Source organism: Podarcis erhardii (genome assembly GCF_964252035.2).
Source record: "Podarcis erhardii genome assembly, chromosome: 10".
NCBI classification, from domain to species: Eukaryota; Metazoa; Chordata; class Lepidosauria; order Squamata; family Lacertidae; genus Podarcis; species Podarcis erhardii.
The window spans coordinates 19,481,907-19,497,045 of NC_138500.1; the positions used below are offsets into that span (position 1 = coordinate 19,481,907).

The 15,139-nt window shown below is 45.3% G+C and overlaps 1 protein-coding gene across 3 annotated transcripts in view; it reads right to left on the bottom strand.

Moving 5' to 3' along the window:
- B4GALNT3 (beta-1,4-N-acetyl-galactosaminyltransferase 3) overlaps positions 1 to 14,180 on the bottom strand; it is a 71,512-nt gene extending 57,332 nt beyond the window's left edge. For 2 of the 3 annotated variants that reach the window (XM_081878835.1, XM_081878836.1), the window contains exon 1: positions 13,149 to 14,179. In XM_081878835.1, the coding sequence (XP_081734961.1) occupies positions 13,149 to 13,296 (148 nt within the window). In that variant the 5' untranslated portion in view covers positions 13,297 to 14,179. Of the gene's footprint in view, positions 1 to 13,148 lie in introns of all 3 variants that reach the window. The other variant, XM_081878834.1, reaches the window with a different exon arrangement.
- Between the last annotated feature and the right edge of the window lie 959 nt (positions 14,181 to 15,139).

Sequence of the window (15,139 nt, forward strand, 5' to 3'; positions counted from 1 at the left end):
TCTTCTTTCTCTGAACTGCCCTATCCAATTCTTATTTCCATCCCCTGTAATAAAGGTGCCTCCGCCCTCAAAAAAACAGACACATACTCAGTTCAAAAGCTATCAGCAGTCATACTAATCCAGTTCTGCTGTAGCTCCTTATTTGTCCTAAAAGGAAACAGAAACAGAAGATACAGCTGTCTGCCTAATCACCGGTGTGGTAAAGAAGCAGGTCAATGGGCTGCTTCATCGCAGGAGCCCAACCAGCCAGGATAGCTGCACCTGAGGAAATGTGGAACTGGAAAGGGGCTGCTAAGATCCAGACTGTGGATGATTGCTTGTAAGCCTCCTACGAAGGCAGGAAATGAGGTTATTGTAACTGCTGGGTGCTCCCAAGAAAAGACTCCCTGGAAAAGACCCTGATGTTGGGAGAGATTGAGGGCACAAGGAGAAGGGGACAACAGAGGACGAGATGGTTGGACAGTGTTCTCGAAGCTACCAGCATGAGTTCGACCAAACTGTGGGAGGCAGTGGAAGACAGGAGTGCCTGGCATGCTCTGGTTCATGGGGTCACGAAGAGTCGGACATGACTAAATGACTAAACAACAACAAAGGGTGCTAGGTGGGTTCATTTCTTTCACCCCCTCCCTCCCTTTGAAGAGCAGGTCTTCTCTCTTCTGGTAAGATCGAGAAGGAAGGCCAGTCTGTGCCTGAAAAAAGCAAAAGATGGCTGGATGACCACCGAGGGGTCTGGGCCCCTGGGACTGTGACAATCAATAATAATAAATAAAAACTTGAAAAGCAGATCATGTGAAGATCCTTTCGCAAGTTTGCAAGATGAAGATGGGGGTGCCATTTTCCTGCCTCCAATTTACATTTCTGTAAGTAATCTTACAAATGTATGTAAGGTCTCAATGTTTTTCAAGAAAATTACTCGTACTGTTTTTAATGCTCTGTCACACACAGCCTGATGCTTGACCCAATGGACATTAATAAATTTTAACCTCTGTCTCTTCATGTTTCATTCATATTCACACCTGCTTTGACTATTATTTATTTAAGGACTGATCCATCTGAGCATCACATTGGAGCTCTGCTGTGGTAGAAAATCTGGAACAAGGCCACTTTGTGGAATTTTGCAGAGCTTCCAAGATGTTGTCATACATGGGAGCTGGCTGTCCAGAACTACTCTGTTCCATTCCCCCAGGCACAGTGTTGCATCTGGGCAGCAAACAGAGTCCCAAGGGAGTGCCAAAGCAGACAGTATTCCAATGGGCTGGCAGGATCCGAGCCTTCAAGCTGGCCTGTGTGAAATCTGGAATGAAGCCCACTAGACAAAGACTTCGAGGCACTTCTTGTCAGTGATTTCAACCATGGCTCTTCTAGTCTACAGTTAAAAAGCACAGGACTGGGTATGGAAGTCCAAAGGTGATCCTATTATAGTATATTTATAGTAAAAACAAACAAACATTCATTCATTTACTCTTTATCTTAATACATGCCATGCAACCTAAGAAAGTGTAGATGAGCAGTCACCTCTGCAGGCACTGATCAGCCCTGGCCCCACTTAGTTTCAGCAATGTGGTGGCCTCATGTCATGGCAGTTCCCTGCTTACTACTTACCATAAGATGTCATTCCTTTGTGTAGACTAAGACCTCAGTACAGTGGTGCCTCGGCTTACAGACGCTTCAGGTTACAGACGCTTCAGGTTACAGACTCCACTAACCCAGAAACAGTACCTCAAGTTAAGAACTTTGCTTCAGGATGAGAACAGAAATCATGCTCCAGCGGCGCAGCGGCAGCAGGAGGCCCCATTAGCTAAAGTGGTGCTTCAGGTTAAGAACAGTTTCAGGTTAAGAACGGATCTCCAGAACGAATTAAGTACTTAACCCAAGGTACCACTGTATAAGGCAGAAAGACAAGAGGGGTCCAGATGATCTACCCACAATTTGAAATAATGTGTGAGGAGGGTTTCAGGCATCAGACCCTCCAAGTGTCCCTATTTGCCAGGGACAGTCCTGGATTTTCAGAAATACTACTACTACTACTACTACTACTACTACTAATTTATTTATACCCTGCCCATCTGACTGGGTGAAGCTGCCCCAGTTTCTGAATTGATGCCGCTTTTCCTTAAGATGTCCCTATTTTCATCAGAGAAATGTTGGAGGGTATGAGGAGGTTTATGGGCTAGTCTTACCTGTGCACACAGTGGGCACAACATCCTGTGTTCAAGGTGTATTACAGGAATCTCCAAACTCAGCCCTCCAGCTGTTTTGGGACTACAATTCCCATCATCCCTGACCACCGGTCCTCTTAGCTAGGGATGATGGGAGTTGTAGTCCCAAAACAGCTGGAGGGCCAAGTTTGGGGGTGCCTGGTGTATTGGAAGGGGCTTCACTTCAAACCAAGTTACATGAACATGGCTATGTTTAGCCACCACTCTACAATGCTGAGTTAAATGCCTGGATAAAGGGACAGTCACTCACTCCTCAGCCTAACTTATTTCACAGGGTTGGCGTGAGGATAAAATGGGGAAGAGGAGAACTATAGAAGCCTCCTCAAACTCATTGGAGGAAAGGTGGGATATAAATGGAAAAAAATAAAAATATATAATAAGTAAGTCTTGATAAAAAAAAAAAAAACACCTTTGGGTTGTTCTCACTTTCCAGAGAGAACAAAGCAAGGACAAGTTTTGCCTGGAGCCATTGATTCATAATGCTTGCCAAATAAAATTTTAAAAGCCTCATCCTATTAATTCTGATTCCGCCCCCCCCCCCCGAGTCTTGGTAGACCTTGTGTAAATCATCAAAATAAAAACTCCGCAAGTACTTTTGCTGCTTATTTAAGAGTGTGGGAAACAAAGCCATGATAAATACCAGGATGTAAGGGGGGGGGGGAGGACACCAACCAGTGCTGTGTTTTTTTAATCCCCACCCATTCACATGCCCAGACAACCCTTGCCCTGCACATGCCTTCAGTCTTAGAGTTAAAGCGGCAGTGTAAGTAAAAACGAAGCCAATCTATGCCATCCTCCTGCCTGAACTTGCTTGTGAAAATAAATGTGAACCTGACACACATCATTGCTCTCCAGAGATGTTCCCAGTCAACTCTGCAGTATACAAGTACTACCGTAATTCATCAAATTCCCCTGAGTCATGGGGTTTACACTTTGTTAAAGGGCCACAAGTGGAGCAGTTACAGGCTTTGGGTTCTCAAATTCCAGTGGCACCCTGTGCAACGCAAAAAATTGGGGAGGAGGATTTCGTGGTCCATTCTACAGCATTTTGGGGCACCCCTCGCAGGACAGTGCCCAGTGCAACAGCACTGGTGGTACTACCCTAAAACTGTCTTTGAGTGGATGGAAATAATATGACCTGTAAAATATTACACAAATGGGATTTATTTATTTATTGCACTCTGAGCTACCACAGAAGGCTGTGTGAATGAACTGCTGTACTTCCACTTTGTTCACTTCTAGTAGCTACTGGGAGGGTTCTATCATAATTCAACCTGTACTACAAGGCTGATGGGTGCAGCTCTGTGCACATTTGCTGGGTGCAACTCAATGAAGCACATTTAAGGCGCCCCACCCTCTGATGTGAAAGGCCAAAAGTTTTAGTCCGTGTTGGATTTTCTTGAAATTGAAAAAACAACAACCCACGATTTTGGCACACTAAAATAAAAGAGAGATTGCACAGGACCACTGCATGTAAGCAATGAAAATGTAAAATAGCTGTCACAGGCTCATCAAGCAGAAAAGTGTGTGTGGGGGGGGGGGGGAACAGGGCTTAACTCATTTAGAACTATATTTTGGGAATCATAGAAATAATAGAATTGTTGGAAGGGACCCTGCGGATCATCTAGTGCAACATGCAGCTGTCCCATGTAGGGATCAAACCTGCAACCTTAGCCTTATCAGCACCATGCTCTAACAAACTGAGCTTATTCACATTTTTACGTAGCTGCATTGTTTTATACTTTCTGGGTGTCCCACGATCATATTATAAAGTAATTGTGTTCTACATTATAAATCAAGCATTGCTAGTTGTTGTTTATTTCTGTTTTCCAATGTGTTTCTTACCAATAAAAAATTCAGTATGGCACAAGTAAAATTTTATTCTGAAAGTGTGGTCCAGGAGGAAAAAAGTTTGAGAACCGCTGCCTTAAACTGTATTTACCTTTAGACTGCAAAGAGCGAAATGTCTCTTTGCAACTGAAAGGATTGTGGGAAGTGAGTGAAGAACTGGCCAGAATTTATGAGTTTGCTTAAATTCTAACCACTGACTGTAGAGATTATGGGGGGTCGGCCTCTCCCCAAACTCATAACAATATACTCTGGGGATATGAGATGATACAGATGAGGACAAAGACCTAGAAAGGAAAGGAAAAGGCTATCTCTACCTTTGTGAAACCTGTAAACTATTTTACCTTAGGGTATTGGAAGCGCTAGCAAGTAAGTTCATAAAAACATTTAGTGTTAGCAGTGATTAAGCTCTGCTTCGAGGGTGAGAAAGCCCCCGGGGTCCTTTAGAAGAGTCATTAGCACTCTTTCTGATGCGCTCTTGTTTTCTTCATAACAGAGTCCACAGACTGACTTGCATACTGGGTGTGACTGTATTGTAGGTGAGCTGCCACTATGCTTAAGTTTGGCAATACTCATAGAGTGTCACAGGCCAGAGAGAAATATAGCATATACCTTATAAAAAATGCAGGGAAACAAGATGTGGAAAGATGGAAGAGAGCAGGTTTGGACAGGGGCCCTTTTCTTTTCTGTCATTTTGCTGACAACACAGTTTACCCCTGAGGCTCTTTGGATGGGTGCACAACCCTCCGATTGTTTCCTAGGATGTTAATCTGCACAGAAGGAACCTAAAGCACACTAAGGCACGTATTTTGCATGTGGCTTTCCATATCCCTTTCACATCGAAATGTTTCCCTTCCCCTCTATTACAATCATGGTTAAAGCTAATCAGCGCTTGCTCCTAACCATGGTTTGTAAACCAACATTGTTCCTTGGTTTTGATGGCTACGAAGACAATCCTAGATTGCTTTTGCCATGTTCACAGTGATGCTGATGTAAATAATGATTAAAATAAATCTTAGACAGTATGGGGGACTTTATGTTCAAGCCGGGAGAGAACATTGAAGCTAGAACCTTTGCAAGCATGGTGTGTCCCATTATGTCCCTACACAGTGGCTACAATGGAAAGCACTTATGCATAGGCAACAACAGGCAATATCTATTGGTTGTCATGTGTGACAAAAGCATATGCACCAATTTTATTGGGGGGGGGGGTTTGCAGAAAAACTGCGATGGGCTGTATTTTTCCTGCTAATCAACATGTAGTGAAGTACGTAAACTCATAACCAATACATGTGACAATCTAATTGCAGATTACACAACAGTTCTTCAGTTTCCATGAAGAAATTTGGAGTGGCCCCAAGTCTCCAATCATTAAGACAAAAGTTGTACAGAGATGTTTGGCATTTTTCAATTAAGCCCAAATTAGGCACTATTTGGATGAGTCAGTGACTACTGCCTTACTAGGTTCAAATGCCAGGTTGCCCACTCCATCCCCATTCCTGAAATATGCAAATAATATCACCTGTTTGACAGGATTGAGTACAAGCCAAGTGATTATTGCAAATCATTCTGCGCACTGACAGTCGTGCAGATGAAATCCCTCAGATTTGTCAGGGAGACATACATTTTTGCTCAATGCAGGTGTGCTTTTTAAATGCAAATATAACTGTAATATAGCATATGAGAAGAGCTTCTTGTTTTTGACCAAATTCATTTCAGGCTCCTCAAAATACTCCTCAGACGGCAACATCTGATGTGTTTAATGGGTGGAGGTAGCAATTCTTTCAGGCTTCTTACACTTGCATTAAGAGTTTGAACTTTTCCATATGTATACAAACAGTCCAACCTTCTCCAGCAGAAGTGCTGAGTCATCCAGGACCAAGCATAGGAGGAAGGTGTAGCTACAAGACTCATTAAGACAAGTTCTCACAAGCAAATAGATCTGAAGAAAGATATTTGAGATAGCAATCTTAAACTGAAAAATCAAATAGGGAATTTGGCATATAAACACAGCTCTTTTTTAAAAAAATCCCAGCCTTTCGATCGCAATTGATTCAGCAGGCTTTACATGCCCTCTTGCACCTGGGCTGTAGGCAGTTCTCATGCTCCCCAAACCTGGCACAGAGACCCATCTTTTCTCACTGGGAAACAGATGCCTGCTCCCTTGCCAGTATTTCCTAGTGGCAAACCCAATTTTAAAAGATGGATACTGGCTGGATACTGGTCTTGTGTATATGAGTCACAACTTCACCTCTCCCTTGGGCCGTCTGTGTTTGCTAGAGGTCTGGCACATTTGGTAGCCAGGTGGAAGAATGGAATTTTGTTTCTGATAATCATGGACCTATGAAACAGTTTATCAGTTCATAATGGGATCCTTCCCCTTATTCCATAATGTTAAATGTGAAGCAGTGCTGAGTTGACCCCATTGCAGATGCTGCAGGACATTTACAAAAGCCATTACAGTGGTGCCTCGCAAGACGAAATTAATTCGTTCCGCGAGTTTTTTCGTCTTGCGATTTTTTCGTCTTGCGAAGCACTGACTTTGGAAAAGCTTCAAAAATCACCAAAGTCTTCAAAAAAGGCTACCACACCGCGTGCTATGAGTTGCTCTTCGAAGTGAATGCACGGTTTTAAGAAAAAGGAAACAAACTTGCAAGACGTTTTCATCTTGCGAAGCAAGCCCATAGGGAAATCCATCTTGCGAAGCAACTCAAAAAACGAAAAACTCTTTCCTTTTGCGAGTTTTTCGTCTTTCGAGGCATTCGTCTTGCAAGGTACCACTGTAGAAGCAAATATTTCAGTCTTTTGGTGTTTGTGTGAGTGGAAGTAGGAATGCCATAGTAGAATATAATCCAGAGTGTCGCAGGAAACCCCCCCCAAATCATTCAGTTTGTACAAACTTGACACACACACACACTACATACACTATGCTTCTGTTATAAATTCATAGAAAATCAACCATACATCGGATCTGCACCGTTCCACTTTTATTTTACTCCATGAAGGAAGGACTACAAAATGGGGAAGGTTTGATACAGGGCAGCCATAATCCCTTGAGCATACCAGCACATACACAGGAGCCCTGCCCAGTGGCTATGCCAACCCTGATGGTCCTAGACAGAAGACCATCAAGGTCACAAAGAACTTGCATGTAGGAGTGGATTCAGCACGGACTGGAACAAAGGACAATGATCAGCTCTTCCCTCTGGGGGCAGGAAACTGCAAACTCCCCTTTGTCACCTGGAAAGTACTCATGGGGAGAGGGAAAAGGAGGAACTAGCCAGGTGACAAGATACTCAGGTTACCTCCACAACTCCTCCCTCAACCCCTCCTTTTTGTGATGTAGTCTTAGGGGTGTAGTTTGGAGGATTAGTAACTAATAAAAGTTGGGGTCTTCTTTTGTTCTGGGCTTCCATTTTGCTTCATCTTGTTGTGGGTGGGAGTCCTGTCGCGACAGTTTCCAATAAAGGCCAAGCCTACAGACTACTGTTTTGCTCCAAATTGTCCTGGTTGGTGTCTTTGTTTTTTGCCCAAGGGAGCCCTCGGATTCCTCCATTAACAGGAGTAATAAATCCAGAGTGATGCTGTGAATGCTAGCACCAAGCTTGGGGGGGGGGAGCCGGCTGGGATCCCACGCATCCCATGTGCCACAAGTACGTTCCAGAGAAAGTTAAACAGTGAGTGTTCTGTTGCAAACAGAGATGGAAATAATGATCTATAGACTGACTTCCAGCTCTGGAAAATTACTGGAGAAAAATCTACCTTTGGGATGCAGAACAACAAACGCAGAAGGAGGCTATTGCATCAGCAAAGGCAATGCTATAAATGCTGGCTGGTACCCAATTATGTGTTGTCACTAGGTTTTCCACCTGGGACACTATAAAGAAATATTTAACAAAAATAAAGGAGAATGAATAAAATGCTGGAAGAACTCCACTCCTAACATCCTCTGTCTCCTTCAGCCTGAGACCAGCTCTTTTTAACAGAAAACAAACATAGAGCATGCCTGTACCTGTAGAAGGTGGAAATTTTACTGAGTTAGGAAGGCAAAATGAAAAAAATGTATTTATTTTTCATTACTACAACTCAAAATAGATTTTTTTATTGGTAGTAGGGTAGCACTGGCAGTCTCAAAGTTTACCTCCACAAGCCACTAAAAAACTCCCCTCTCAATCATAAACTAAACACAGAAGTTAATTTTCCTCTAGTTTTTGTCAGGTACCTAGAGGACAACATACAATTTAAAAGTGTACATTTCCCAAAATATATTTTGTTGTGATTTTCTTTAAGCCATCATGGTTTGCCCTTATATAACCCTAATAGAGCCTGAAATAGTAATCCTCGATCCCATTCTCACCAAGACACAATCAATCTTCATTATTGCATACACACAGTCTGGATGAAGTCTGGATGTAGTGCAGTATTCAAATGTTTGGAGAACCTCAATCTCCTTCACCTTCTGTTTTGGATTAGATAATTGGTAATACGTTTCTCACTTGCTACTGAGCTACAGTTCGCTGCTAACCTTTGATGTAAATGCAACAAGGTTATCTGCTGCCACGCAATGTGAATATGTAAATAAATACAGCACACACTCTTCTTATGCCACAACCAATAGTACAAACTCATGGATTTGATATCCTGCTTGATCACAACCCTAAGGAGTCTCAAAGCGACTCACAATGTCCTTTCCCTTCCTCAGGTTGCGTCAGGATGAGAACTTGGTTCACCAGATTACGAGTCCACCGCTCTTAACCACTACACCACACTGGCTCTTGTTTTAACTGGTGGACAAGTGCAAGATGCAAAAGTGTCCACCAGTTTCCCCCCATTGTAAGAGGACTTTATCCAGCAACACCGAATGAAAGGTACATGGTTCATGATTTGAATTACTGGTTTATGAAACAGTTTGTGATCAATCCACATGTTAATCCACATTCAGTCAACCCACTTTTGCAATGTGGAGTTGTCCGACGATATAAATACATTGTGAACCATTCGTTAGAGCAATTCAGTATTTGAGGTTTTAACTCAGGATCACTGAGCTCTCATCCATATTGTTGTTTAATGTGGACAAAAAGCTTCCTGTACCTCCATTAATTCTCCACTGTCCATACAATGTTCTTTTCCAAATCTCTGCCTTCCCACATTTTCCCCTCCCTCAATCCAGATGGTCTCACCCTCTCCTTTCCAGAGTATCCCTCGTATGAGAAAATCCAGACTGAAGGAAGGGAAAGTGTGAGAATGCAGTGATTTGGAGGATAACATCCAACAGAGAATTACCATACTTTCCCGTGTATAAAACTATTTTTTTTTACTCTAAAATAATTTTCAATATCTGGGCTCGTCTTATACACACGGATAGTATCTCCCCCCATTTTCTTAAATTGGAGTCCCCAAAAATAGGGGGCGTCTTATACATGGGGTCGTCTTATAGACAGAAAAATACGGCAATGGCAATACAGGAAGGCCCACATTAAATAACAGTATGGACAAGCTCCGATTAAGCCACCACCATTTTTTCTTCCTCTTCACGATTGAAAAAACCCAGGAAAACTGTCATTAAGATCCATCTGACTAAGTCTAAAGCATGATGAATTTACATTATAACCAGATTTCTAGCAAGCTGGTTTTGGCAGATAGTCTGAAGTGCACCAGAGGCAGCAGAATCTATCAAATTTATGGTGCCCTCTTTATGGCCTTCAGACAACCTTGTTTCAACGGAGGAAGGAAATTTGTCCGAGTTCAGCTGCGCAGAACAATCCTACACATAATTAGTTGCCCAGAAATAAGTCCCACTGTGTCCAATGGGCTTACTCCCTAGTGTTTTACGATACTAGCTTTGCTATTTTTAAAAGGGTTGCAATGCATGAAAAGGGGCGGCTGTGTGAAAGGATGAAGCAACTTTTAAAATACACACACATATATATATTAGTAACTTTGTATTAATGTAACATTTTTATATGTAACTGTATTTTTGCAATACTTTGCCTCTAAGCTCTCTGTTGCTGCTTCGGTTTTCTGTGCAACTCTCATACTGTTAATATATTAAGCGGCATAGAAATGAAATAACCAAACATGAATCAATCAACTATATTCTGTCAGATTTGAGTACACCCACATTTCTGGATGCGCACGTAAGAAAAAGAGATAGGTGCAAATTACTATCTATTTCCCCCTACTTTGGAGATAGGATGCTCCCATTTCAATTCCAGCTGTAAGTAAATCCTTCTAGTTGTCCTGAGTGGTGGGACGTTTGAAATCGTAATCACCATCCCCTGCATGCTCTGCTATATCCTATGGCTAAACTGTCAACACGTGCCTCTTCCGGACCTACTAATTTCACACTGCCTGATGAGAAAGGATTCATCTCTTGTCTTCAGTTGGCAGGTTTTAATTACAGCCCCTTTCTGGAGGAAGTCTTAGCCTTAGCCAAAGGCACATTTGGCTCCCAAGAAGACAACTCCAACCTTGGGCAAAACGTTTTTGGCTACAGTTCTCTGTGTCTTCGATGCGTCTTTAATTGCATGCTCTCTGGCCATGATTTCTAGGCAGCTTCTTTGCGGAAAGATTCACCAAAGGTGCATTTTAACCCCAAGGATATCTTTAAATTTACAGCGCAATCCTACACATGTTCTACTCAGGAGTCCTGCTGAATTCAAAGGGGTTTACTCCCAGATAAGTGGGCATAGGGTTTTCAGCCTTAATTTTGCAAGTCCTGTCCAAATGGGTTAGTCCGGGGACTAACGGCAATGTTCCAACACATATAATAACGCCAGTATTTACATACTTACTGAGCTCAATATTTTACATACATTGGCTGTGTACACACTCCTGTTTACTCTGCATCCACTGCTTGTTTGGGAAGCGGTGTGCACACGGCATTAGCCACAATCCATATCTATCCTGCTACCAATGCTGTCATTTCTTAGAAAAATAACAAGCTGGGTCAAAACTGAGGAAAGGAACAACTTAGCTGCATTTTTAGCCAGTAATGTGAACACAGCCTTTACCTCAACCCTTACAAAAACTCTATAGGACTGGTCTGTACTATTAACACACTATTACAGATACTGAGGGCAGAGGTCGAGAGATAGTGGCTTGGTTAAGACGTCCAGAGCTTAACCCTAGCCCTTAGACTGAATCAGATCAGTGGTCATAGAATCATAGAATCATAGAGTTGGAAGAGACCACAAGGGCCATCGAGTCCAACCCCCTGCCAAGCAGGAAACACCATCAGAGCACTCCTGACATATGGTTGTCAAGCCTCTGCTTAAAGACCTCCAAAGAAGGAGACTCCACCACACTCCTTGGCAGCAAATTCCACTGTCGAACAGCTCTTACTGTCAGGAAGTTCTTCCTAATGTTTAGGCGGAATCTTTTTTCTTGTAGTTTGGAACCATTGCTCCGTGTCCGCTTCTCTGGAGCAGCAGAAAACAACCTTTCTCCCTCCTCTATGTGACATCCTTTTATATATTTGAACATGGCTATCATATCACCCCTTAACCTCCTCTTCTCCAGGCTAAACATGCCCAGCTCCCTTAGCCGTTCCTCATAAGGCATCGTTTCCAGGCCTTTGACCATTTTGGTTGCCCTCCAGTTTGACAGTGTCCTTCTTGAACTGTGGTGCCCAGAACTGGACACAGTACTCCAGGTGAGGTCTGACCAGAGCAGAATACAGTGGCACTATTACTTCCCTTGATCTAGATGCTGTACTCCTATTGATGCAGCCCAGAATTGCATTGGCTTTTTTAGCTGCCACGTCACACTGTTGGCTCATGTCAAGTTTGTGGTCAACCAAGACTCCTAGATCCTTTTCACATGTACTGCTCTCAAGCCAGGTGTCCCCCATCTTGTATTTGTGCCTCTCATTTTTTTTGCCCAAGTGCAATACTTTACATTTCTCCCTGTTAAAATTCATCTTGTTTGTTTTGGCCCAGTTCTCTAATCTGTCAAGGTCGTTGACAGATGGACAGTACTGGTCCATCGAGCTCAGTACTGTCCACACTGGCTGGCAGCAGCTCTCCAGGGTTGCAGGCAGAGGACAGTCCCAGCCCTGTTGGAGGAATGGACCTGGACCTTCTGCATCCAAAGCCTGAGCATGGATAGCTCAGTTGGTTAGTGTGTGGCACTGATAATGCCAAGGTTGCAGGTTCGATCCCAGTATGGGACAGCTGCATATTCCTGCATTGCAGGGGGTTGGACTAGATGATCCTCAGGATCCCTTCCAACTCTATGATTCTATGAAAGTACACTGACCATGGACCTTCCCCTACGGCTATTCCTTATGGTCAGAGGCATGTCTTGGCTCCCTTGGCAAGGACCTGGATGGTGCCCTCCCATCCCTTGTGACACCCCCAGCCCCCAGATCATGGACCATAAACTCAAAAAGTTTGCTTTTTGTTGCCTTTCACACCCCACCAGTGGCTTCCTCCAAGGCCCAAAGAAGTGGAAGAGAAGCCCAGGGAGCGCATGGGTGAAAAGGCGCCATGCGGCCAACCCTTAAGAACGCCCCTGCTTATGGTTTTTCTCTCCGGCTAGAAGAGCAGTAGGATGGGCTTCAGGGAGCGTGAAGGACTCCATCTCTGGAATGAGCACTCCAGGTAGCCAGACATTTCCGCCTGGGATCACAACTGAGGTGTGCTTCCCTCCTGACCCTCTCATCCTATGAATCTAGGCCTTTAGGTTCTAGATCAGGAAACTTCTCCGCCCTTAACCAACTCACTAACAGCAGCTCTGGCACGTGCAGGATATCTGCCTCAGAGTGAGCAGCATTGTGAGGTCGGCAGAAGCTGCGCGGTCTGCCTTGCTCCCCGACACTCACCTGTCTCCCTCTGCGCCCCCATCAGACCAGACACGGTGAGGGGGGAGGCACCTGAGTCCGAATCTGCTTGGGAAGCCGCGTTCCCTTCTCCCTAATCCCCAGTGGAACCCCTGGGCCCGAGGAGCGGGGTAAGGCTCTCTGCACACGCTCAGAGACACTCTCGCCTCGGTTACGCCCGCCTGTTTTCTAAGCTCTTTAAACTCGGCTGAAGTCTTCGCGTGGGAATCCTAAGCCCCAACGACCCCCTTTCCACTCACTGCGGTTCAAGGGGTGTCCCCCGCCGTCGGCCAAGACCACCAGCTCCAGGTAGGCTGCGCACAGCGCCACGGCCAGCACCCCGAAGACCAGCACGAGGCGGAACCTCCTCCTCAGCACCTTGCCCAGCTGCGACGGGCGGCTCCTCATCCCGCCTCAGGCGAAGCCGCCGGGGAAGACCATGCTGCTGCTCCCGCCGCCGCCGCCGCCGCCGCTTCTCGTTCCGCCGCCTCCCCGCGGCCGAGCGGGAACAGCGTCGCCGGAGTGAGTGGCCTCGCCTCACACCGCTGCCCCAATTCAACTTCTGCTGCCGTCGTCGCCCCTCCCTCGCTAGGTCCGGTTGCGGCGGGGGGAACGGACTACTACGGGGCTGGTCCTGCTCCCTCTGCTGCCCGGACGGTAAGGTCCCCGGCGGCGCCGCGGGAGCCTCTTCGCCCTGTGACGCGCCGCCTTCCCTGAGCCCAGGAGCCACCTTCTTCTGCCTCCGCGCCTTCCTTCGCGCCTCTCCTTCGGGTGGCCGGTCCAGGCCCTTCCCGCGCGCTCTGGCTCCCCACAGTCCCCTCCTCAGTCCCCTCGTCCCACCTTTCTTCGCCCTCCTCTCCCGCCTTCCTTTCCAGGCACGGAGCCCGCTTGTCGTCTCCCTTTTCATTCACGCTCTCCCTTTCCCCGCAAACGCAACACCCACACCCCGCTGTCTCTCCAGGGAGGAGGGATCTCCGAGGGCAGCCCGCGCGCCTCCTCCTCTGGTTACAGAGGCTCTTCTTTCCCTTCCTGCACCTGTCCGCCCCAGCCGACCCAACCCACCGGCTGAGGGGAACGAGATTCCTTCGTGCCAATCTCTGGCGGAGAACGCGCCATACCTTGAAAGCAGTAAATCGAACCAAACCCAAACACGGATCTGGTTGTACCCAACCAACTACGTCCTACTCGGAGTTGACTCATGGACATCATTGGACCTAAAAGTTGGCCACAACCACTGATTTCAGTAAGTCTGCTCTAAGGAGGATTTAGTCGTCTACAAGTCAACTTCTTGAATGCACGTGATCAAAACAAAACAAAACAGAGGATACTGTCCCCACCACCAAATCACAGGTCACAACAGTCTCCACAGGCTGAGCTGTAAAAATCAAGGGTCTTGTGGCTTTTGGTGCATGACACAAAAATTAGTTGACTCATAGATCCTCATGGTTTTTTAATATGTGGTCATCCAAGAACAGCAGCCATCCCATCTCATTTGTGCCCATGACCTGAGTCATAGAAAGCACAGATTCTGTCCTTCGGATCCAGGAAACGATTCCTTGAGGATCCACTGAATTTTCATAGGAATCCCCACGAAGCCTTAGTCAAATCCTTGGTTTTATGGGTTTCATTTGGAGGGGAGAAGATACATAAAACATAAACAGGTTCACAGGGATCTCTGCTCTGGATTCATGTCTCTTTGCCCTGTGGTGCCATGTATCACCAGATCTGGGGTTTTTGTGGAGCAGTCTGTGGCTACTGATGTGATTAGAGATTTTGTGGATCTCCCTAGTAAAAATCCAGAGGATCCATGCTTCAGGTCCACAGATCTGCTCCTGGTGGCACTGGCTTCATGATGTTCATGGCTCAGTCCATGGATTCAATGTGATTTGGTGGTGGATTTGGTGACGTCTCCTATGTAAATCATGTGGGTTCTGTCAATGAGGTGACATGATGCAGCCAGGTTAACCTCATATCCCTGAATTCCAAGAAATACACTAAAATGCAATCATTTGATTGTCTTTAATAAGCTTGGCTTGTTGACATGGATGCTGCCTACCTGTATGGTTTCAAGGCACCCAAGTCTGCTTGCAGGAATAGAGGTTTGGCTGTTCTCATTACAGCAGACACAGAGTTGCATGTTTGAAAATGCACAAACAATGGACACATCCACAGTGTAGTAGTAATTAGCCCAGTTATATACTTAATTGTTTATATAGCCTCCCCCCCCCCAAATGTATAAATTAGCAAGGCA